This window comes from Malaclemys terrapin, chromosome 2 (assembly GCF_027887155.1).
Source record: "Malaclemys terrapin pileata isolate rMalTer1 chromosome 2, rMalTer1.hap1, whole genome shotgun sequence".
Classification (NCBI taxonomy): domain Eukaryota; kingdom Metazoa; phylum Chordata; order Testudines; family Emydidae; genus Malaclemys; species Malaclemys terrapin.
In genome coordinates, this window is record NC_071506.1 from 82,596,186 (window position 1) to 82,620,765 (window position 24,580).

The 24,580-nt window shown below is 38.6% G+C and overlaps 1 protein-coding gene across 1 annotated transcript in view; it reads right to left on the reverse strand.

Moving 5' to 3' along the window:
• The window catches only part of YES1 (YES proto-oncogene 1, Src family tyrosine kinase), a 64,615-nt gene that overhangs the window by 25,979 nt on the left and 14,056 nt on the right, over positions 1 to 24,580 (reverse strand). The window contains exons 2-3 of the mRNA XM_054018318.1: positions 6,783 to 7,055; positions 525 to 624 (exon numbers count right to left, since the gene is read on the reverse strand). Coding sequence (XP_053874293.1) covers positions 525 to 624; positions 6,783 to 7,047 — 365 coding nt within the window. The 5' untranslated portion in view covers positions 7,048 to 7,055. The remainder of the gene's footprint in view (positions 1 to 524; positions 625 to 6,782; positions 7,056 to 24,580) is intronic.

The window sequence follows — 24,580 nt, forward strand, 5'->3', positions numbered from 1 at the left end:
ATTACATAAAATGGAACAACTTAAACAGAAGTGGTTGAGAGCAGCTCACCCCAGAAAACCCTTTAGACCATTGGCTAGGATGCTCACCTGGGAGGGGGGAGATCTGAATCCTTGCTCCAGAGTTGGGATTCAAACCCAACTGGGCTCCTGCTTCCAGGCAAGTGCCGCAAAAACACTGAACTAAAAGGTCAGAACAGGACACCCCCTCCGTTTTTGGATTACACAAATTGGGCTTTTCCAGTTTGCTGACAAATTCAAATTATTTTCAGAATTAAACCAAGTATTTTTCTCTGAAGTTTGGTTTGCTGGCCAAACTGAAAAAAAATAAAATCAAATTATTTATCCAGCTCTAATTAGCATGTTAATGTCGTCTTCTTAAGCCTATATTTATGGAGCTTTGTAAATCAGGTGAAAACCGGTCTACTCTTTGTTGAAAAATCTTAAAAGGTATCTGAAATGTTCTTAAAAGGTATTTATTTTCAACGTAACACTAATTATAGAAGTCTCTGGCAGAAAATACTTACGTGTTGTTTATTATCTGGAACCGTTCGCCCTTCTTAAACGAAAGATCATCTGTAGTTCTAGCTTCATAATCATATAAGGCCACAAAAACAGTTACACCACCTTGAAAAGAAAAGAGGCATGTCATGTAGCAATACCACTGTAAGATTAATTATAAAAAAAAAAAAAAAAAAAAAAAAAAAAAAAAGTCTGACAGCAGCTAATCAATTTTGCTTTGAAAACAAAGTGTTCTCTGCATACTAGATCCTGTCAATCTGCAAAAGCTGACTTATCAATAAACTGGCTAACTTCTTTTGATTAAGAGAGAATTTATATAAAAAGAATCCTCAGATAAGGTGAGTTGAGTTATAAAAAACAGATTATAGCAGTTCATTAGAGAATCAAGAGAGTGGTACTTTCAGTCAGAGCATATATAGGGCTTAATATACAGAAGACATCAAGAATGATAAACTCAAATGTTGCTTTTTAAAAATATATTTTAAAGAAGTGATATACAATACATTCAAAAGCCATTATCATCTTTAAGTTTTTAACTTAGATTTTTATAAACTAAACTAGTTTTATGGCAGAACGTCTCCAGACATTACACTATGGATTCTCCACTTTCTGGAACTAAATATCAAGATCTATACATGGGATTAACTGGACAAGAGGCCAATTTCAGAGGGGACAAAGAATTTTCATTCTATTATGCTTTAAAAAAAGTCCTCATTACAGCATAATTCCATCTAATACTAAAACACACGTTATCTCCCAGCCATAAAAAGCAGGAAGGGAGACCGGTGTTGAGGATGACGCATAGCTGAATCACCCTTGGAGGAGTGCAGAGTAAGATTTTTCGTAAGAGAAGTGAGCTCTCTGCATCAATCCATTTGTCCTGAGGCAGAGAGCAAAGTTGCTAGGAGGCCCTAAGCTAAATTCGTGGAAGACATCTCGTTAGATCATTCATGAAATCACATCAAGTCAACACTATGAGAAAGAAGCAAAACTGAAAATTAAGTTTACAGTCATATAAGGATTTAAAAATTGCAACAGCCTAGACCACAAAGAATTTAGCCTGTTATAAATAGAGAATTGGCCACAGCTTGCCCAAGAAATTGAGCATGATGTCTGCACTTTTTCAGAAGTTGAAGGATGGTGCATAAAACAAACTAAATCAACATGATTTTCATCAGTTTTGCCTGGTAACCACTCGCTTAGTCTGAAGTCAAGGTGATGCACAAAACATGAAAATGGTGAGAATGTACACAGAAATATACAATGATGCTCTAAGATAAGGGAACAAGCTGTATCTGATTATATTTTAAGCTTCAACATCTGACGAAAGTTAATACTCTCTAGAGTGCCATTATGACAGATGCATTGATTGCTTACCAGCCAACCGACATGTTTCATGATAAACGGTACAATTTACAGCAACTAGGAAGTTATTAATTCAGTTGAACTACACAATACTAACCAAAACAACAGAATAATGCATGCAAATGCAAACCACACAGCCAAAGTTATTTACCAGTGCTGTTCTTTGACCGTTGCCCTGGCTGTGAATACATGGAAACCTCTTTAAAAGACATCTCTGCTGGGTACCAGCATGAGCAACCAAACGTCACATCATACATCAGATGCCCAGATCTATATAAAGGAATGTGCTCCCCCACAAACACCTCAGTTCCTTCTCCTGAATTGCTAAATTCTAATGCCATGTATGTCTACGCAGTATTTTGGAGCCTGTGGGAAGCATGACTCCGAGCCTCAGTTGACGGACTCGGGCCAGTGGGAAAATACCTGGATAGACAGCACTTTGAAGTTGTGGCTCAGGCTGGAGCTTGGGCTCTGAAGCCCATACCTCCACAGCCTTCAGAGGGGGATCTTATGCCTGCAAGAGTTGGCAGTCTAGCTAAGATGCTAGATAGTTCTATGCACCTCATACTCTACCAAGGAAGACTCTATTTAGATCTAGGTTTTCCCGGACTAGAGCTGGTCACAAAATGGACTTCCCAATCCTGTGAAAAATTGAGATTTGGGGGGGAAAAAAAATCATTCTGAATTAGGATGAAAAGCCAAAATTTAAACATTTTTACATACTGAAATCAAGAAAAAAGTTTTGATTCAATCAGAATGTTTCCTTCAATAAATTTGAAACATTTAATTTAGATTGACAACTTTTTTTTTTTAAATAGAAAATAAATTTTGAAGTAAAAAAATATCGAAACTTTCACTTCTGAACATGTCAAAATAGAACACTGACACTCAGAGGGGAAAAAAATCAAATCCCCTCTTCCCCGCCCCCCCCCAAAAACGGAACGGTCATAGAAATGTATATGATTTTGTGAAAAATTTCAATTTTGTCAACATGGCATTTTTCTGATGGAAAACTATTTAATTGAAGATTTTCTCACTTTTTCCCAGACATCTTTCCCATAAGCTACAAAGAGCCTATTTGTCTTCTCTAAATAGAAAAACATTCTTTTATCATCTGAATTGTGCAAATTACCTGCCCAGGATGGGAATAGGTCTGGGAAAGATAGGGAGGAACATATACTGGCTGAGGTTGAAATCTGATACCACTTTAGGAATAACACTTGGGTGGGGAATCTCATAATCACTTTTTCTTTGTGGATCACAATAGAAAGTGGCATAGTCATTAAGGTCTGTAGTTCACTTATTTTCCTAGAAGAGGCTATGGCAATTAGAAAAGCAGCCTTTAGAAGACTCACTCTAGGGAAATTTCCCTGAGAGGTTCAAAGGAAGGGCATATATTAGTTTCATAAAGCTCCTTGGGTAGAGGGTGAATGCATTGATCAGGACTTTAAAAAAAATCTAGTAACAGTGGATTGAAAAATATAAGTCTGCTTCAACATGTTGATAGTAAGCAGAGGAGCTGTTAGGTGTCCTTCGAGAGGCTGCAGACAGGTCTAAGCACTTTATACAGAAAACAGGCCAGAATTCCAGCAATTTTAGACTAAGATGGAATCAAATCTTTATTAGGCAACATTTTCAATCTTGGATGCTATTTTTGCCTGCAACACCCCACTGTAGAGGTCCCTTCTCGATTGGGTTAGAACTGTCAGCATTCTGTCATCAGGAGTGGTCAGTAATGGTTGGGATATTATCCCCTGCGTTGCAAGCTGACCATTTTAAAGCTTGTAATCTTGAGGGAGAGACAATAAGGACCAGCTCTAGGAAACAGAGTAACAATGTTGGTGTGGATTTAGGGAGGCTACAAGGCTATGTTTACACTACCACAGTAAGTCGATCTAAGTTACGCAACTCCAGCTACTTGAATAATGTCTACACTGCATTGTGTTGACAGGAGAATCTCTCTCGTCAACTTACCTTACTCTTCTCATTCGGCATAAGAGTACTGGGGTCGACTGGAGAGCAATCTCTGGTTGATTTGGCGGGTCTTCACTAGACCCGCTAAATCGACTCACGGTGCATCGATCTCCAGAGCATAGATACGGCAGTAGTGCAGACATAGCCCAAGAATGAGAATTGCTTTGTCTATCTGATCTTCTAAAAGACTCTGAGAAACAAAAGTTTTGAAGGAAGGTACACAAGAGCTATGAACACCATCTCATAAGGAAAGTGTCTGATATGGATTTCTAGACTCTTCCGTCTCTGGTACAGTACAAGAGGTATTTTGTGTTTGCTCTGGAAGTGAAGAGGTTGATATCTGGGTGGTCCCATTCTGGAAGAGGACATTGGTTAGTTTGTTTGAGACCACTCATGCTAGATTTATGTCTTTCTGCTTAGCTAATCTCTGCCTGTACGTTTTCTTCTCTTGTTAGGTGAAGAACTGACTAGATATGATGTTTTATGTATCACAGCCACAGCTTCCTTACATCTAAGGAGAGACTCAGTGATTGCCTGTCAGGACGTGTAATACTTTGATGTTGCAGTGATGGGAGGAAAGACCTTCAGGGCACAGCATACAGCCCTGAGTTATCAGATGTTTACACAGAGTGTCAACTGCCATGTGTTTCAGTGGCCAAGTACTTTGAGTTTTTGGTAACGTGCACCCCAGCCCAGACTGGATTAATTAGTGATCCCTCAGAGTTTGAGGAGGATTGTTAACCTTAAGATTCTGTCACGGGTATTTTTAGTAAAAGACAGGGACTAGTCATGGGTAATAAACAAAAATTCACAGAAGCCCGCAACCTGTCCCTGACTTTTACTAAAAATACTCTGGGAGACATGGGGGGGGGGGGGGACGGGACGGGGGGAACAGAGTTCTGCCGGGTTTGCACCTGCTCCAGCCCCATCACTGCTCCAGCCCTAGCGGGAGCTGACCCAACTCAGGCTGGCTGCCACCCCCCGGGGGCTCCTTTTGCTGACAGCTCCAGCTGCCCTGAGACTGAGAGTTGCTCCAGCCCTGCCTGAGAAGTCCCAGAAAGTCACGGAATCTGTGACAGAATTGTATCCTTAATGATTGCCTTCCATAAAATGATAGTCAGTTATCACTGGTGGATCCGCAGGTGGCTAATGAGATGGATCCAGGATCCACAGATCCTGTCACAATTGGGGAAGACATTTCCCAATGGATGGGGCAGATCTGGACTGTAGAGTTGGGCTGCAGTGCATTATTTCCTCCTTTCCTGTTGTCTCTCTGGGATCTCAAAATACCGGGGTCCTTGTCAAAGTCCTTTTCCATATTGGTCAGTCTCGGGCTTGGTTTCCCCTGAGTTTATGTCAATATTGCATTTCTTCATGTTGGCTTTGAGGGGGTCTTTGAAGCACTTGTTTTGCCCACGCCTTGTCTGTTGGCGATGGTCCAATTGTGAGAACATGACCTGCTTTGGGAGATGATTTTCTGGCGTTTGAAGAATATGACCAGCCCAACAGAGTTGGTAGTGGACGATCATAGCTTCAATGCTGGAGGTTTTGGCTTGCGACAGAAAACTAATGTTGGTGCATTGGACATCCCACTTGATTCAGAAGATCTTCTGGAAGCACTGTTGATAGTATTGTTGAAGAATCTTGAAGTGTCTACTGTACGTGACCCAGGTTTCAGCACCATATGGTGCACTGAAGGTGGTATTGAATTTCCTCACCAATGTCAGCTCTCTGTAACAGATAGCTGTCAAGGTAAAGGAAGTGCTTGACGTTATTCCTGGGGGAATTCTGCACCATTGCACACATGCAGAATTCACGTGCTCCACTGATTTTTTTTCTCCGCAGAAAATACATTCTGGCAGAGAGGTGCTGCAGTTACACCTTTCGCCCACCAGGAGCTGCTGTGGTGCCAGAACAGCAGCAGCTGACTCACCACTCACTGGCTGTAGCAGTTAGCAGCCAGTAGGGAGGAGAAGGAGAGGTTGCGTTCCTCAAAGCTCCCAGCCTAGGGGGCCAGGTGAGGAGGCAAGAGAATATGGGGGCACAGACGGAGTGGGACACATGGGACTACTGGGGGTTCACATAGACTGGGGTTCAGAAGGGCTCAAGGCGGGACAGACTGGAGAAGGGGCTGAATGGGAGTCAGGGTGCAGGGACACATGGAGACGGGGGCTGGAGGGACAGTGCCACACAGGGACAGGGAGGACGGATGGCTGAATGGAGGCGCAGTGCCACATGGGAACAGGGACAGATTGGGAGAGGCTAGGCTCAGCCAGGGTCTGATGGGAAGGCTCCCCAACTCCCTAACAATCCCTTCCTCCACCCCCATCCCCACTCACACAAAAACATTGTTCCATGCTTCTCCCATCCACACCCAATGCCTCTTCAGGTTCACTCCCAAGGCTTCTTCCCCAGCAATTACTTCCCTCTCCCTCAGCTGCTCCATTACCCAGCTCCCCCAAGCTTTTGCACTGCTCCTGATGGGTGCGGGAAATGTGTTTCTATACTGTAGTTTAAATGAATTAATACTCAAAGTTCTGTATTAATATGCCTAGTAAGAAATCTATTTGTCAAAAAACATTTCCTGAATCTTTTTTGTTGTCTGTATTATTACATTTTGAATCATTCCCCCAAATTTCAAGGTCATTATTCCATACAGGTATCTTTGATGTCTCAGACTCATGAATACAGTCTTACCTGCTCCTGTTACTGCCTTGGATTTCCATTGACATTCTCTTTGCTGTACTCTTTGGAATGATATCCACTGAATTACCATCTGAATGGTAAAGACCTTGAAAAGCAGAAGCCCTTAGAAAAGTGTTCTGTTTTGGTCCTATACGTTTTCTTGTGTTGTACGGCACTATAACATTTAATAGATGAGACTGTCAACAGATAAAAACTAAATTATTTTACATAAATCTCACCTGTTAAACTATTAGGATATGGACTGGGCACAGCTGAAAACGAGGAAGAGGCTCCTCCAAAGGGGGTCATCCCCGAAGGTCCTCCAAATGGAGTCATGGAATGACTGTTAAAGTTAACTGATGGTCCCTTTATTGCAGGCGACTGTGTTGCTTGGAGAGAATCTGATCCATGATGGCTGATGTGGGAACTAACAAGTTCTGGAGGGTTATCAGTTCTATATTTCATTGTTGGACCTTTGTCCTCTTTGCTTTTAATGCACCCCATGGTTGCTTCTGTAGAGAAAAGAAAAAAAAAAAAAAAAACAACAACAAATAAATCATCTCACCATTGATATATAGTTAATGTAGAAAACATGAAAAAGGCTTATTATAAATACTGATTAAGTACTGCTTAAAAAATTAAAAAGAAGGTGGTAGTTGGTTTTACAGCCACAGAAACTGCTGAAATTTCAACAGATAAATGCTGGAGAAAATAGTTAAGTTAGCTTGCTAACATACCTGGATTACAAATACTAATGAAAAAAGTTTTCTGGATGGAAAACTGTAGAATTCATAGAATCAATAGAAACTTATTTTTCCACAAAGTGCTACACCCTGACAGCCCTTAACAAGAACAGTATTTGGATATTCATCATTCTGATTCCTCCCTGGACTGTAAATTCTCAGGAGACAGAAAAAGTAGGAAGATGGGTAATGGAAAGATTAGAGCCGTGGAAAGACTTATAGGAGATGAGACTGAACTTGAACCTCCATTCCCAAGGCGTTCATAACTTTGAGGTTCTATTGTATGCTGGCTGGAGCACTGAAATGACATGACAATTCCAGAGTTAATAATTCTGTCTTAACTTCAAAAGTGGAAGTCTCCTTTAACATGAAATAATTAGCTGTCCACATCACTGAGAAATTTAGGGAAAATGATTGAAACCAGCAACAAATTGGAAGCATTTAATAAAAAAAATATAGTATCTTTTCATTGACATCTATGGTTAATATTTCATGAATCTTTCTTCCATGGCTGGTCAAATAAGTATGAATACTGGAGTTCTTCCTTCAAGTAACTAATTGTGTACACATTTTTTCATGTTCAGCCACCACCGATCTCTTCAATCATTAGATATATGCATCTGGAACAAACTTAAGTTCTAATCATTGCCCCAATCCATCTACTTTCAAATATTTTTTTTCAAGTTGTGTGTGTATTATTTCTCTTTTCATCTGATCATAAAAATGTTAAAGACACTTTTCATTTTCTTAAAAACTAACTCTCAGGCTCTGGAATGGATAGTGAACACATGGCAGAGGAAGCACACAAAACTATGTTCTCCTTTCAATGCACAAATTCCTATACATCAGTATAAGAATATTCACCATATCACTTTGGTCTCTAACATCTGTGGTACTGTACTAGCTAATAATAAGAGAGATCCAACCTAGCTGAATTGTTGCGGTCTGCAAATATAGTTTAAAAATTCTGCAGGGATGAACAAAACAAAAATATCATGGAAATGCCAGAATGTGTGCAAGGAGGTTTTTTTAATTTATTATAGTTAACCCTAATCTGTTGACAATGCCTAAATGTTACTAGAACAACCAAGTAAAGGATCACAAATGCATGACTTCAAGAGAAGTTAGAGTTCAGCTGTTTAAAAACATCTTACAAAAGAAATCCTGTAATATAGATCTGGAAGGCTCCTAATAGGTAACTCCCAATTAAATTTAATCCAATGACAAACACCTATTTATAATCTCTCCACTACGTCTGGACAAGTGCATCCAGTGAGATGTGAACCACCATATTTTGTCTGTCTGGATTCTCAGTGTGGTTTGTTGCCTAATCCTGAGGCCTACCCCCTTTAGTAGAGAATCTCCATTGCAACATTTTTTTTAAAAGTGTACAGTATGAACCGTACTGCCTTTGTGAAAGTGTGTTTTGCTAGCAGTACTTAAAATAAAATATTATCTGGCTTGTAGTTATAAAGTCATACAAAGTTAGTGCTTCAAGATGACAAATACATGAGCATTATTTATTAAAACAAAAATTATGTAGATTAAAAAAAGACGGCAAAAGGAAAAGCTGCTGCATCCTCAAAACATACTGTGCCACTAAATATCTCTCAGAGATGGCTCTGTCAAGTTTTTTACTCTATCTCTAACATCTGGCTAACAAGCTAATGAGACTTCAGGATTTAAAAAAAAAAAAAAAAAAAGTTTGCTTGACCTAGTAAAACCTGCTGGATTCTGTCCAGAGCACTTGTACATTTGGCCAAATGTACAATGTAAATGTTAATGTATGTTGCAATGATTAGAAATAGTTTCTGTGACAAGCCTCATTAATTAAAATAGTAGCTAGTAGTGAAAAGTACCATCATGTTATATTTGAACAGACTGCAGAAAGATACTTATTGAGGATTTGAATTCATATTCAAGGACCGCAGTAGATCCCCCTGCCTTTTGGTTCACTGTTAAGGTAATCTTCTTTCTGAGGTTTAAGAGATTAACAACAGATATTCAATCGGCACTTCAAGGAAAAGCCACATTCAGACACAAACAGACAAAGAAAATCCAAGAGCTCTACGTTAAAAATCACATACTCCCCCCATTTAAAAACACAAAACAGAAAATGACAAAAGCCCTTGTTTTAAAAGAATAAAAATATACATGAAGACTTTCTACAACATATCGAGGGGGAAAGGAGGGTTAGGGAAGTTGGAGAGAGAAACAATAGGCTTTTTTTAGCCTTTAGCTTTGTAATGCATTACTTGAGAAAGGAAAAATCCTAAACAGCTGGTCTGTAATGTGGGGATTTGGTTATTATAGTACAATATGTGTTACTAAAAATGTATATAACCAGAGCAGCTTCCAACAAGTATTTAACACCTCTTTTCTGCTGGCCTTACCAGGGACAATACAAAAATACTTATACGAAGGATAGGTTTCCCAGTTACAATTTATGCCTCCCTTCCATGGGCACTAAGTTTTTTCACCTCAGACCAAGGTCATTTTATAGACGAGATAAACAGACACGTGGAAGGAAGAACAAGATCTTTTGAAGTATAACTGTATAAATAAAAACTTGGCCCAAGTTATGTTTATACACGAAACCAACATCATTGACTAGGCTTCACAGAAATCTGACTACGGATAAAGGCTTGACAGACTCCCTACACTTGGCTCCTTGGAGATGAGACGAATACCTGTGATTCCATGGTACTGACTTGGGAATCAAGTGACAGTTTTCCAGGAAACTATGTTCTGAAGGAAAAGGACTAAAAATGTAGGTGTCCAATTCTGCTCTCTGACTGGAATGAGGCCCAATTAGAATGTTGTCCAAAAAGAGTATGTGAGAAACTGGCTGCGGGAAGGACTGATAGAGAATATCAGGTAAGCCTCCCCAAGGGCCAACAGAAGAAAAACTGTTCTAGGAGACAATTGACAAATGAGATTTTCGAGTTTCCATATTGAATTTTGCCCTTCTGATTAATTTTTCCAAATGGTTCAGGTCAAAGATATTTGCAAAGCATCAAAACAACTTGAGAACTTGGTGATGGAAGATAGAGTATCCCTTGGTCTCTGTCCAAAGTGGAGTAGTTTGAGAGGCTCAAAATATAAAGGCTATTTCTCCATCTTCTATTCTGACTTGTGCTTTGTTAGATTATGGAATGTTGGGCCAGGGAAAAACCAAATCTGCAGGTCTGAGTGATTAAGTCTGTTGCACAGACCTTGCTGATTATCTTTGTCACCTACCTGTTCAAAGAAGGGGTGATTTCCTAGTTTGAAGAACTGATGAGAGCCACCATATCTCCAAGAATGCACTGGGACAAGAAGCACTCCAAGTTTTTGTGGCAGAACATCTGGACAACTCATCTATTTTTTCGATTTTAATTTTTCTGTGTGTCTGAGTCTTGTCTACAGAATCTACCAGGGAAGGAGTCACAAAAGGAATGCCTGCTTTTTATTGTTTTTGTTTCAAGAACTGCTTTTCCATTGGTTCTCTAAAACACTTGGCTCCCACAGTGCTTCAAAGAGGCCATATTTGATGTTAAGGCTTGTACCAGAAGTATCTTGGGAAGGGCTCATTTTTACATCTTTAGGACTGATGGATAAAACTTCTGACAATCATTTAAGGCTAATATAGCCAGAGCAAAGCAGGCTGAAAAGCCCTCAGAACAGCTGTTTCAATTTTTCCATAAGGTGGATTCTATCCTGTGGTCTGCGAGGTTTTTTGGGCAAAAAGTCATCTTTGGTTTCCAAAGCTTCAGAGAATTACTGAGCATTCAACCGGCTGGCAACTGCTGTATGCATGTTGGAAAGCATAGCGAACGCAGATTTTTTTTTTTTTTTTAATGAAGTAATTTGGGTGCCACACTGAATTTTTATAATGTGAGAGTCTCTTATGTTTGGTTCACTTGTGCCTACTCTGATTTGATAACATTCTTCTCCTTAGGATCAAGGAGAATGCAGAGTTCCCTCTTAGAAGCCATGCCAGAAAAGAAGGATTTTTGTTGTTGTTTTTTGGTTTTAATTTCTTACTTTCCTCATGATTCATCATACACACGGATGCCTTTTACAGAGTGTGATTCTGAAGTGGTCCAGAGGGAAGCCTTTTTTCGGTCTCTCTCTCTCTCCTCTTTCTTCGTTACAGTCTGAGTGCTTGCCATTCTCTGATGACAAGGGAGAAGAGAATGACTTTTGTTTATACATTTCTCTTTTTCAGAGTGCCTAGAACTCCCCCCTCTCAATAATAGACTGGCTCTATGCAGTCAATACGGAGCATATAACTTAATTCTCTCTCTTTTTTATGGACACTTGAAGCTCCAAATTAGTGTTGAAGGAAAAAGTCTTATTAAAATTCTGTGTGATTATAAAAATAGAATATTTTTTACAATTCAAAATGTCACTAATATTCTGCAGGTTAGTTGAGTGGATCTTCTAGCTTTATTTAACATCTGATTGTTTACTTTCACAAATTCAGTTCTACTGTCACTTGTTTGTTTGAGTGGAGACTGCTTGCTTACTGTATTGTTGGACAAGCACAGTGGAACAGGTGGTTTCAATGGCAGTAGCCAAACAGGTGGTTTCTAGGGTGACCAGATGTCCCAATATTATAGGGACAGTCCCGATTTTTGGGTCTTTTTCTTATATAGGCTCCTATTACCCACCACCCCCTGTCCCGATTTTTCACACTTGCTGTCTGGTCACCCTAGTGGTTTCAGATGGTAGTAGTTAAAACTGATTTAATAAAGTAGGAGGGTAGTGCAGAGTAAAAAAAATGGGGGAGGGGAGGGAAATCAAAGATCCCCGCTAAGAATGGCTAAAAACCTATGCTCCTAATTCTGGCTCTATTATAACGTTCTACTAATTCCATCTAAAAGGTATATGTTTGGATATGGAAGGTATTGCCTTTGCTATAAAAAGTGAAGAACATACACATAAGAAATGCATACTTCAAAGGATAAACATGAATAGTTTCTAGTCTTCACAAACCTGGCACAATCTTTTGTCTTTACTTGAATTACATCACATGTATTATTTAATACACTTTATCTAACAAACTGACAATCATGAAATTTTCTAATTTCGCTGTGACCAACCATGAAATTTGAGACCATTCATTTACAGGGTATCTCATCATAATTAATTATAACAATATTAGCATAATACAACCACCACTTTAAATCCCCAGTCTATTGTTATGCAGCTAAAAATGTCATTGGTTGTAAATAATGACTTGGTGAGAGGGAAGGAGTGAAGCCACTGAGACAGGAGCATAAAAGAAGCCAGTGAAACAATGGATGGAATTTAACTACCAGAAGTTCTGTGATTAATACAGCTAGTATTAAAGTGTAGTTCTACAATGAAAAGTTACTGGAAAAACAGCACCGTTGGCTCCGTTGTTTTGATCTGAGACCATCAAAATCTGTTTAATTTAACAGCAAAACATATTTTTCCCCTTCCTTACTGATAGCACTAGTGTGCTCCACTTCAGACAGGAGCTGCCTACCCAGTGTGAGGTAACTGAAGACTGGGGGCGGGAGGGGGAGGTTGCAAAGAGATGGGGCTGCAGTAGACACACAACTGCTCAACAGCTAGGGTTGAGGGTGCCTGAACTGGAGCCAAAAATCCAGGCAGAAAAACATTCAAGTAATTTTAGGGGTTATTTGCAACAACAGATGCAAAGTTTTCAAATTAGATTTTCACTGTTAAGTTGTTGGTGTCCCCTTCAAGGTTCTCTAAAAGTCAGCATATTGTTTATATTCAAGAAGTGAAAATATATATATTTTAACTATGCTCTTGGGTGCATCCTAAAAAATCCCCATTCAAACCACATGAAGTTGTACGTGATGCTGATGATTCATTTTCCTTACTCCAACAGCCAAGAATCCAAGAGATTTTTTGCTAAAACTACAGTTTGCAAAAGAAGTTTTCTGTACAGCAGATGTGCAGAGCATGAAGGCATAATATTTAAAATAAAAATGTAAATTCATGTCTCAGGAGTGAGATGTATTTTGTGCTGCAGCATACCGTCACCACATGAAATCTTTTAAGTACTAAAGATACTACAAACACACCACCACAATACATGAACCATAAACCATTGCTATTGCTCCACAAAGTCTAGTCAGTGCATTCTTTTCCTTAAATCTACTTAGTCAATCAATCAATGCAACAAATACAAGTAACAAGGGAAGAATTCCAATGCTTTTTTGATGCACTTAAAAGCAGTTTAGTCCTATGGATGTGTAGTTGAATGGTTAAAGAACATTTAACAGATTTAAGAGTCTTGCATGTGTGAAAAAGCATGCCAAAAGTTGATTTCAAATTAAAATAAAATTACATTACAAAAATTTATTACAAATTAGGTAAATTACAACTTACCTAAACCACCTAGTCTACTTCCGACTGACTATATGAACTACTGCCAGTAACAAAATATATCTGGTATCTCTGAAACCTATTTGCACTAGGGCAGCTGGGTGAATCTTGTTCATTTCACAGATTATATTTAAACAACTCATTGTTTTCCAAAAACTTTCTATATCTAATACATTTGTTCTCAAAAGAAAGATGCATCTGATAACTTTTTAAAAAGCCATTTTTATAAAACCACTAGTGTACTCTATGGAGCTCACAGCAGGGAGAACAACTTTAAGTCTGCTTCTATCACACACACACACACACACACACACAATTCCAATATCTGGAGTGACCTAAAGATAAAACAAACAAACCAAAAACTCACATTATGCATAAGTTTAAAGCATCAGAAAAAGTGAGATGAGGCATCAATGCATTAACCACTTTGGACTATTTTTTCAAAGCACATTCCAATACGTTTATTGTGTTCCAAACACTTAATTGGTTGTTTGATTACATATCAAAACTTTCGTACACCAACCACAATCATGTTTAGATTCTCTTTCCCATGAGTATGGAAAAAACCACTACACTAACAAAATTTAAAAATAAAAAGCTCAACATTACTACCATTCAGAAAAAGCACTGTAAAAGAAAAATATGCAACTATTTTTCAAAGATGTAATAAAAACCAACAAAAAATAGATTTTTCCCTGCTAGAACTATTGCAAATGGACACAATTTAACAGTCATGCTTAAATATGTTCCTAATATGCATCATTTACTTGAATTTATTTCAGAACTAGATTAACTGCAGATTAATTTCTCACCATGAAGACACTTATCTTTTCAGACTTCTACACTTATTTAGCATCATTCCTATTGATGCTAACAAGATTTTGTAAGCCCATAATATTTTGAGTTCCAAGCATCTTATGGAGGTTTGCCTACAATAGCTCTAATTTTACCTACAGAGATAAAACTTGCCATATAGTAAGAGGATTATCTTAGGCACTGTCCTTTCAGACAGGACAAAACTAAGACCACCAAGTGTGGCAACTACATTTTATAGTTAGAGAAATGTAGACTAATATAAAAGAACAGTGGAGAAGAGGTCAAAGTCTGCAAGGTTTATATCAATGAAAGCTTTATTTACAGTCTCCATTAACGAACTTAAAAGAAATAATAGATAAGAGTCAGTCCTAGAAACTATATTAAAAGGCATATTTTTAAAGGCTCTGCTTTCTTTACGATTGCCCCATCTACTTCAAACACATTTCCTTAATAGTTTTCCTGTAATGTACATGTCACAAACATTCAAGAAATAATTTTCCCTTTTCGGTGCATTTAGTCTTGATAAAAGTGGTTTAGTGTGTTTTGATATCAAAATTCTGTGCAAAATTTAATGTTATAAGTGTTTGCTTCATTCAGTGTATCTTCAGATAAGTAGTCTTCTCACTTGGCCTGAAGTTAAAGTTGCCTGTATTAGAGTGCCTCTCTTTTTGAGTAAATCCTGTTTTTAAGAAAGGAACCTCAGAATGTTATGGGAAGATTATTTTGTACAATCTGTCTTCCATGCCTGTTAAAGAAGAGGTCATGAATAAATGGGAAAGAGCTCTGATGCCAGAGGTTTGAGATGTCATAGTGTCTTTTGTGTTTGTTCCATTTCAAAAAATGTGTTAGAGTTAAAATATAGTATAAAATATAATAACCCATTATACCAGTAAATATGAACAAGATAGCAAATCACTTCTCTGACAAACATTGGAGGCGTTGCGATCAACATGTTTTCCTATTTCAAGTTCAGTGGTCTTGTTCATAATTACCTTCTTATTGATCACTTGTTCTCTATCACACTGAACAAAATTCTCTGGCTTTTTGGTGCCCAGCATTCCAGACTCTTATGTGATGGGGAATTTGAACTTTGAAAAATGAGAGAGAGAGAGAAATGCAATTTACATTGAACGATGCATAAATATATGTATCGGGAACAGCAGAAGCGCCAATGATTTGGCGCAGCAGGGAAGGAAGAGGTAGCAATCCAGAGTTATTAGAATATTGTCTTTAGTTTGCACTTGTTTCCAATAAAAACGTATCTTTTGTAATTTGCTATTTTTGACTCCAATCCTGCAGACAATTATGCATTATTGGGACTACTCACAAATATAAAGGTTAAGTATGTGCAGACGTAGATGCAAGATTGGGACCTTTATTTATATTATTTTTAAAAACCTTAAAGAAGATTTAAAAAAGATATTACAAAAAGAGCATTGATTCTATATATAAAATTCTTAAGAGACCTCTCAGCCTCTACTAATTTTCAAAAAGGCAAATTATTACAACAGTAGGTAGAGTAAAAACAGTGTGCCCATTTTAATTACTTCTTTAGTTGATAATCACTAGCATATTAACAAAAGCTGTGCTTAAAGTGTCTAATACCAATTACTGGTAAAAAGTGGCAACTAATTTATTCAAAGGCCACATACCCAGGTCTCAATCAATTAGTTCTCTGCTGAAGAATAGAAATATCAGGAAGGCCAGCTGGAAAAAGTCAACCTTTTCATGAATACAAAAAGTTCAAATATATATAAACAAGTACAACCACTCAAGTATGTTTAATGCTACAAAAAGTTGTTTTATTTTGTGCATAAAAAGGAAATGTGTATTTAAGTCAAAGAAATTAAAAATTAAACACAAAAAGTAACACTCTCCCACAACTCCATACTAAACAACTTTATTGCAAGAGAACAGTTATATTAAATTTTACCTAAACAAGGTGTATTATTGACAACTGCTATCATTACTGCTGTTGTATTGCCTATATTGTATTGCTTCATATATTGGCAGATACAGCACCATTATACTGGAGAAATTCAGTGTTGGTAGGATCCAAGTTTGTCAAACATTTTTTCTTATTGTTTTGTTAAGTCCTGGAGTTTTGTTATCAATCAAATACTGGGAAAGACCACAATGCCCAAATACCCAAATAAAAGAGCAGACTGCTAAAGGAAACGTGACCAAACCTGAAGTAGCTAGCACTGCACCAATCCACTCCTGAAAACGCAGACCACAAGAAGGAACAACAAATGTGGTTCTCTGATTCCCTACCCACATAGAGTTCAGGGCCAATGGATCCACTCTTTGCAGGACCACATGGGCAATGGAGTGATGCAGAAGTGCCTATTAAACAATTATTCCTCCATGCTCGGATACCAGGCTCTGCAATGTGCAGCGCCCTACTACAAATGTTCTAGGCCAGGGGTGGGCAAACTACGGCCCGCAGGCCAAATCCGGCCCACGGGACCGTCCTGCCCGGCTCCCGAGCTCCTGGCCCGGGAGGCTAGCCCCCGTCTCCTCCCCTGCAGCCTCAGCTCGCCCCACCGCTGGCGCAATGCTCTGGGCAGCGGAGCTGCGAGCTCCTGGGGCAGCACAGCTGCAGAGCCCGGTCTGACCCGGTGCTCTGTGCTGCATGGTGGTGGCAGCATCGCCAGCCACTGGTGCTCCAGGTAGTGCGGTAAGGGGGCAGAAAGCAAGGGGGGTTGGAGGGCAAGGGAGTTCAGGGGGCAGGGGTGTGGATGGTGGTTGAACAGGGGGTTGAATGGGGGCAGAGGTCCTGGGGAGGGGGCCGTCAGGAATGAAAGGAGGGGTGGATGGGGCAGCAGAGATCCGGGGACAGTCAGGGGCCAGGGAGAAGGGGTGGTTGAATGGGGGCAGGGGTCCTAGAGGGGGGGCCCCCATCAGGAATGAAAGGAGGGGGTGGATAGGGCAGCAGAGATCCGGGCGTCAGGGGACAGGGGTATGTGGATGGGGCAGGAATCCCAGAGGGTCTGTCTGGGAACAGGGGGGAAGATAGGAGGTGGGGGCCGGGCCATGACCCCCTCTCCTAACCGGCCTTCCATACAATTTACAAAACCCGATGCGGCCCTCAGGTCAAAAAGTTTGCCCGTCCCTGCGCTAGATTCTCCAGCATAGACATATTTTTGCTGTGTTACAGTCCTGGACAAAATAGAGGAAATACATCTCCTCTCCTCTTATCTTTGGAAAGTGAAACTTGGCTATTCTTGAGTTGCTGCTATTACAATGGTATTAAGAGATGTCTTCAGTCCTGGTTAATTCCAACAGCTGAAGGGAGGGACTTACACAACTGTGGGCCAGCCACTGGGAAAGCCTAGACCTTGGTCCCATGAATCTTACAAGGCAATATAAATTCCTGCTGACTCAGAGGCCTGATGAATCAAAGTGTTCAACTCTTTCCAACTCAGGACAAGCAATTTCAGCAGAATGTATTGTGTATACTAAGAATGCAATGCTTGATGGTAACAGGAAACCTCATATTGTGCATTTCCTATTCCTTGTCTGTTTCCCTTTGGACAGATCTTCAAATGCAGGTGGAAAAACAAACAGGAATTGCTGCAACTGTTTTAGGCAAAGGCCAAAGACTTTTCAGGAAAGACATTATAGAAGGAGGAGGAAACAGTATTGAATGATATCAAAAACTTTTAGTGGTGCTTCTACCTGAAAGAGTGAAGTAAGACCAACCAACCATCCATTTCATATTCACAAGGAGCACTAAAGTAAGTAAAAACACAAATTTAAAAAATGTAATCTCTTAAGGATATGCCAGCTCTCCCTCTCTTTTAAGGATATGTAACAGAGGGTGCTGCACTTGCTCAACAGTCTCTCCCTGTAACTTGGCATTCTGCAGCTCAAACGCCATTGTGCTATCCATATTGCAGACAGTAAAGTTAAACTATCCAGAGCACACACAAAGCCCTGTAAGTCACTGTGCTCCACAGTTTGCAAAGTGAAGCCTACCAACCAACATTTTAGCAACTGCCACTTTCCAGTCTATTCCATCATACAGAGCAAACCAAGGGATTAAGCCTGTAGGAATAAAAGAAAACGTGGGGTGGGGCGGGGAAGAGAGGAATGGTTACAAAATGGGAGGTGGGAAAGGCCAGGTGACACAGGGCCAGAAAGTGTTACACAGCTATCAGGCTAATTGACCCAGATTCAACCTTTAGAAATATATTAGTAGGGCCCTACCAAAGTCATGGTCCATTTTGGTCATAAGATTTTAAAAATAGTAAACTTCATGATTTCAGCTATTAAAATCTGAAATTTCAAGGTGTGGTAATTGTAGGGGTCCTGACCCAAAAAGGAGTTGGGGGTTATTGTAGGGGGGTTGAGGTACTGCTACCCTTATTTCTGCACTCTGCTGGGGGTAGTGGTGCTGCCTTCAGAGCTGGGCAGCTGGAGAGTGGCAGCTGTTGGCCGGGAGCCCAGCTCTGAAGGCTGCACCACTGCCAGAAGCAATACAGTAGTAAGGATGGTTTGATATGGTATTGCCACCCTTACTTCTGCGCTGCTGCTCGCAGAGCGCCGGCTTCAGAGTTGGGCCCTCGGCCAGCAGCTGCCCCTCTCCAGCCACCCAGCTCTGAAGGCAGCAGTGCAGAAATAAGGGTGGCAATCCCATGACCCACCACCCTAAAATAACCATGCGACCCCCCGCCCCGCAATTCCCTTTTGGGTCAGAACCTCCAGTTTGAGAAACGCTGGTCTCCCCCATTAAATCTAGTCTTGTGTGTATGCTTTTACCCTATACTATAGGGATTTCACAGGGGGAGATAATATTTCACAGTCCATGATGTGTTTTTCATGGCTGTGAATTTAGTAGGGCCCTACATATTAGTAGATAATGTTTGTGTTGTGTGTGTTTACATATATATTGTAGGAGGTTGACAATGTAACCAAACAGTTCCTGTCTATCCCAGTGTTCTGTTAATTCATTTAAAAGAACTGTGCTTGTAGTGATATCACTGTTTTAATTTCCCTTGGAAGCATGTAGCAAACTACCTGTAAATGGCAGGAGACAGGCAATTGTCCTACGTTAATCTATTTAGCTAATTATCAGTGATGCTACGAAAGAGGAGGTCTACTTCAAAAGCTAGGATAATTGTCTATTATTCACCCAAGGACTGCATACTGTCAAGAGGCTGCCCAGGAACAGTATTTAAAACAAAACACATACACACTCTTGGGCCCTTATCCTTTTCATCTCAGACCTGCTTAAGCTTCATCCGGGGAAGTGTGAGCCGAAAGACTGAAGTCTCCAATCCCATCTGGATCACCCTGATATTGGACATTAGACTGAACCTAAAGACTAATTCTGAAAGAACTCTTTGCAACTCTAAAGCTTACCATCTCGACTATGAAACTGCCCTAAGAATTCTATTCCTACTTCTATGTATAATGATCTTTTAACCAATACTCTCTCCTTAACAAATTTTAGTTTAGTTAATAAGAATTGGCTGTAAGCATGTACTTGGGTAAGATGTGAAATATTCATTGCCCTGGGTGAGAAATGTGTCCAATCATTTGGGATTGGTAGAACTTTTTATATGTTGAACAAGCTTTTCAGTAATCCTCATCATATTTGACTTGGCTGTCTGGAAGGAAGCCCAAGGCTGGGTTGCTTTAAGGGAACTTTTTTTGGCTTCTGGGTAACAAGTAAGGTATTGCGGAAGTTGTTTTGTTGCTGGCTTGGTGAATCTAAATATTAGAACAACCATCAGTTTTGGGGACTGTCTACCCTATTCTTTGCAGTTTGCCCTAATTGAGCAATCGCAGCATGGTCCCCCTAGCACCTCAGTCACACTGAGAAACTGGAATACCAGAAGGAGCAAGCCCTGTGGAAAATCAGTTCTCTTTTTATAAATCAAAGAGAAGAGCCAAAAAGAATCAATATCAGTTTACCAAGAAAAAGAAAAATCATTGTTTTTAGGTGAACATTTTATTTGGTATATTGGCAACCAGCCTTCCAGGTTTAGACTTATTTGTCCTTCTTCCATTCCCACCCATATCTATACCTATAAAAATATAAAGAAATCAGTCATTTCAAATTATCAGGCATTATGCCACCTTGTTTCAGGTGTATGCAACTCATGTTTAAAGATTTACTTAAGGCTAAATAAACAAGTTCAGCCCCGTAGCAAGTTTTCTTTTTCTTCTAAACTAGAAAATGGAGCTTTTGTTAGAACTGTTTTAGGTACTAGAGTATTATCAAAAAAGAAGAAAGGATGTTTTACTTTTAAAAAAAAAAAAAAAAAAAAAAAAGGTCATAGGTTTAGAAAAAAGGCTGAGATTTGGCAAAAGTAAGTTTGGCAAGTGACCAGTTCATAGTTTATTCCCAAGAGTTTTTGGAGTGTTGAAAGCTGGATGACAAAAATATTTAAATTATGAGTAATAACAATGGAGATAGTAAATGACCAACTTTTAAAAGACATTTAATAATACATTAAACAACAGGTACATTGTAAAGACAACACACTGCGTGTCTTCAAACACTTGAGGGATGTATTAACAGAGGGCTGAAACATACCCTGTAGCAATGCTGTTATAAGACAGCTCTAACTCAAAGCTGTTTTAAAAATAAGTCTATTTTAAAAAGCATTTAAAAACTAATTTTTACCATGAAAAAGTTGTTCACAAGGAAATCATAAAACAAAAGTAGAGTGTGTGTGTGTGTGTGTGTATTTAAAATAGCACTTCTGAATTAACTTTTGTAACATCCTAAAACTTCTTCTCTAATTCCAGTGTCCCAATTCTTATTGGGCATTTTTCTAGGGGTTCACAGGAACCCCCTACATGCAGGTTTCTTACTCTCTCATGAGAAAAGATAAAATTGGGATCTATTTAATACAAGACATGAAAAAGACACTTGGCTGCTTGAAAGTGGAGAGTGAGAAATATTCCCTAGTGGATGGAGGAGGGGTTGCTAAGCCATGAATTTCTGCAGAATTCAAACTTCCAATTTACAAAGGAACAACTTTTAATTCTTATGGTTGCAAACGTCATCTTTCAAGTAAGTGAGAATATGGTGCTGCTATCTTCCCTTACGGTGAATCTAGGCCAGCTTGCATGTTTTTTAAATATCACTGTTTTTGTTTCCACTATTTGCTAAATGCAATGAAACTGTCAAGAAGCAAGTCAATTTAATTCTTCTAATGTTTTACCAATATATGAACAGCAGCATATCTGGGCTCTGCAGCTATTCACAAAGGATAAGAACCCAAAAATATTGAGATTGGGGAGGAGTAGCAGAGAACCCAATATATACACCTGTAGCCACCAAGAGAGGGCGATGCAGTATTGATTCCCCCATTTGCAGTTGTGGAGAGAAAGACAGCATCAGAGTAGAAAAGAGACCCTTAAAGGGGAAGCATGGTAGTTAAGGCACAATGAGAAATGAATATGATTTTTTCAAGTTTCAACTCAATGGGAAAAGAAACACAAATTAAGTGTCCAATCCTGTGATGTGCTGAACTCCTTCAAATATTATTGACTTGAAAGTAAGTGTTGGGATAGATACCTCAATCCCTAAAAACAAATTCATAAGAGAAAAGCAGAGACCCTTCACTAAACTGGCGTAACAGTCAGTTGGGCAAGTACTCTTATTTAATAATTAAATTGTTTTTTCCCCTCCTTAAAATAAAGCCTCATGATCTAATTCTCAGAGGTATCAAACTCCTATTGGCTTCAATGGGAATTATGGATGTTCTGCAGCTCAGAAAACTGGGCATAGTTATTAAGGCTATTACTGAATGTTAATGATGTAAACAGTTTAACCCTACTCCTCCCATGTCATCCCCCACACACAGCCTATTAAATGAAATATTTCTAATTTCCCTGTGAGTTTGTAAACTCAACAGGTTGCTTTGAAATGTCAGTGGTTTCTGAATGACCTAAGCAAACATATTCCACAATGAAACGTCCTTAAATCAAGAAAATAAATAGAGTTAGAGAAAAATAAACAGTTCCAAAAATCCACTAATGCAGTATTTTGAAGTAAGCACACATCAAACAGGAGAATGTGCCACACAGCTGAAGTACATGTTGTACAATGATCCTGGCCTCTAGTGTTAGTAATGTTATTTGAACAATAATTATGTGAGTTTACAATAGTTGCGATTTAAGTAAGAATCCATTTCAGAAGGTTGTGCAACCACTTTGCCAATGAAACTTTTTTTTTTTTTTTTTTAATTCTAAATTTGTATCTGGAATGGTTTAAATTGTGCTTAGTTAAAAATTAGCAGGTACTACTATTTTTCCCCATACACAGTGGTCAGAACTCTGTCCATGTGGGGGGAGCAAATCTTTCAATAAAAACTCCAAACATTTGACATCTTCATGATAATTATAACATACTAAATATCAGAAAGTTTTATTTTAAAATAATACAACCATATACAGAAAGTCTTATGGAAAATTTGTAAGATGGTTTCTAAAGAATCTTTCTCAAACAATTGTATATATAGCTGGATCAAAATATATGAATGGTTGTGATTTACAGTCTTTTAATCAGCCTAAAAATAAAAAAATTGTGCTTCTGAAGAAAATTAGGACTCTGAAGGAATCAAATTCAACAACAAAAACACAATGGGGAAAGGAAAGAGAAAGTGGTGTAAACTTTAAAAAAAAAAATACACCAACTCCAGAAGTTTTATTTTTCAATCCTTCTTTATATATAATCAATTATGAGGAAATAAAATGGGTAAATCAGCTAGGATTTTTATAAGTGTGATCATGGCATAAGGAAAATGAAGGCAGTCACATTAAATAGCAATACCATCATTGTAGCAAATAGGTATTTTTCTAAAAATCAGCACTCCCATTCTACACAAATATGCCTATTTAAAAAAAAATTAACACTTCTCCCCCATTAGCGGTTATAGGGATCTCTTGGTTATTTCAATTATCAGAATTCTATGGCATATTCAGTCAGATTTTGCACAGCCCCATTTTTGGGAAGGGAGGGCAGGATAAAGGTATCCTTTGGTTTCTATCCAACCCACTTGCCTCCCACCCAACTACTTTTCCACCAAGACCTGGCATAATTTTACTCCGTGCTCTTCGGAGTGCAGGAACTGATCTTTTCCAAAGTTAGTGAGTGGGGAGGGACAAAAAAAAATTCTAAGGAAACATACAATGTGTCTGTTTGGAATGTACAAACAACTATAAAATCTGCAAGTAAAACAGACTTAATTTTCCTTATGCAAGCTTACAAGGCAGTGTCTTTTTGGTTTATGTTTATACAGCACCTAGCACAACCATGTCTTGGTCTATGACTAAGGCTCCTAGGCACTATGGTAATACAAATAATAAATACTTAATTATTATATTATCTTATCACTTTTAATCATCTTCGGTGTTATTAGCAACATAAATATCATATTGTAAACATCTACTTAAGTCTAAAGTGTACTTTTATAATAATACAAAGTTAAGAACTATGTAACTCATGAACTGTTCAGTAACAATTAACATTTTTTGATTCTTAAAAAATGTGAAATCAAGTGTATATGCACTATATGTAAATATCTTCTTAAGCCAAATATAGCATAATGACTTAAGAAAACCACTTTGGGATTTTTGGTTGACACAGCACAAATTAGTCTGGGATATATAGCCTAAAGGATTCTGGGAAATGGCTCACAGGGAAAAAAGTGAGTTTTAAAGTTGCAAATAAAAGGTGACCACAAACACCTTGAATGGATATCCCAATTGGCATTTCCCATCTCTACTGCTGTGCTAACATCCCCAGATTTTTTTTTTCTTCAAATTACAGAAGTTATGCATTTTCTGATTTTCAAACAGAAAATCAGAAATTCAACCCCTCTTTTTTTTTTAAAAATATCAAATCTATTGTATAGTTTTCTGGCATTCAGAAGATGTAAACATTCCAAGAAAAAATGCAAATTTCTAAGCAGTCTCTTTGTTAAGTTCCGGAACATGAAATTTTACTTCAAGTGGACCACTGCAATCTTTGGCCACCTTTACTGAAGAAAAATTCACATTCAATCTAAAGAGTATGATTCCATGAATGTATGCTCATAAAAGGATGAGCAGTTCAATCATCTTAAGTTTGTTTTGTCTTTTATAGT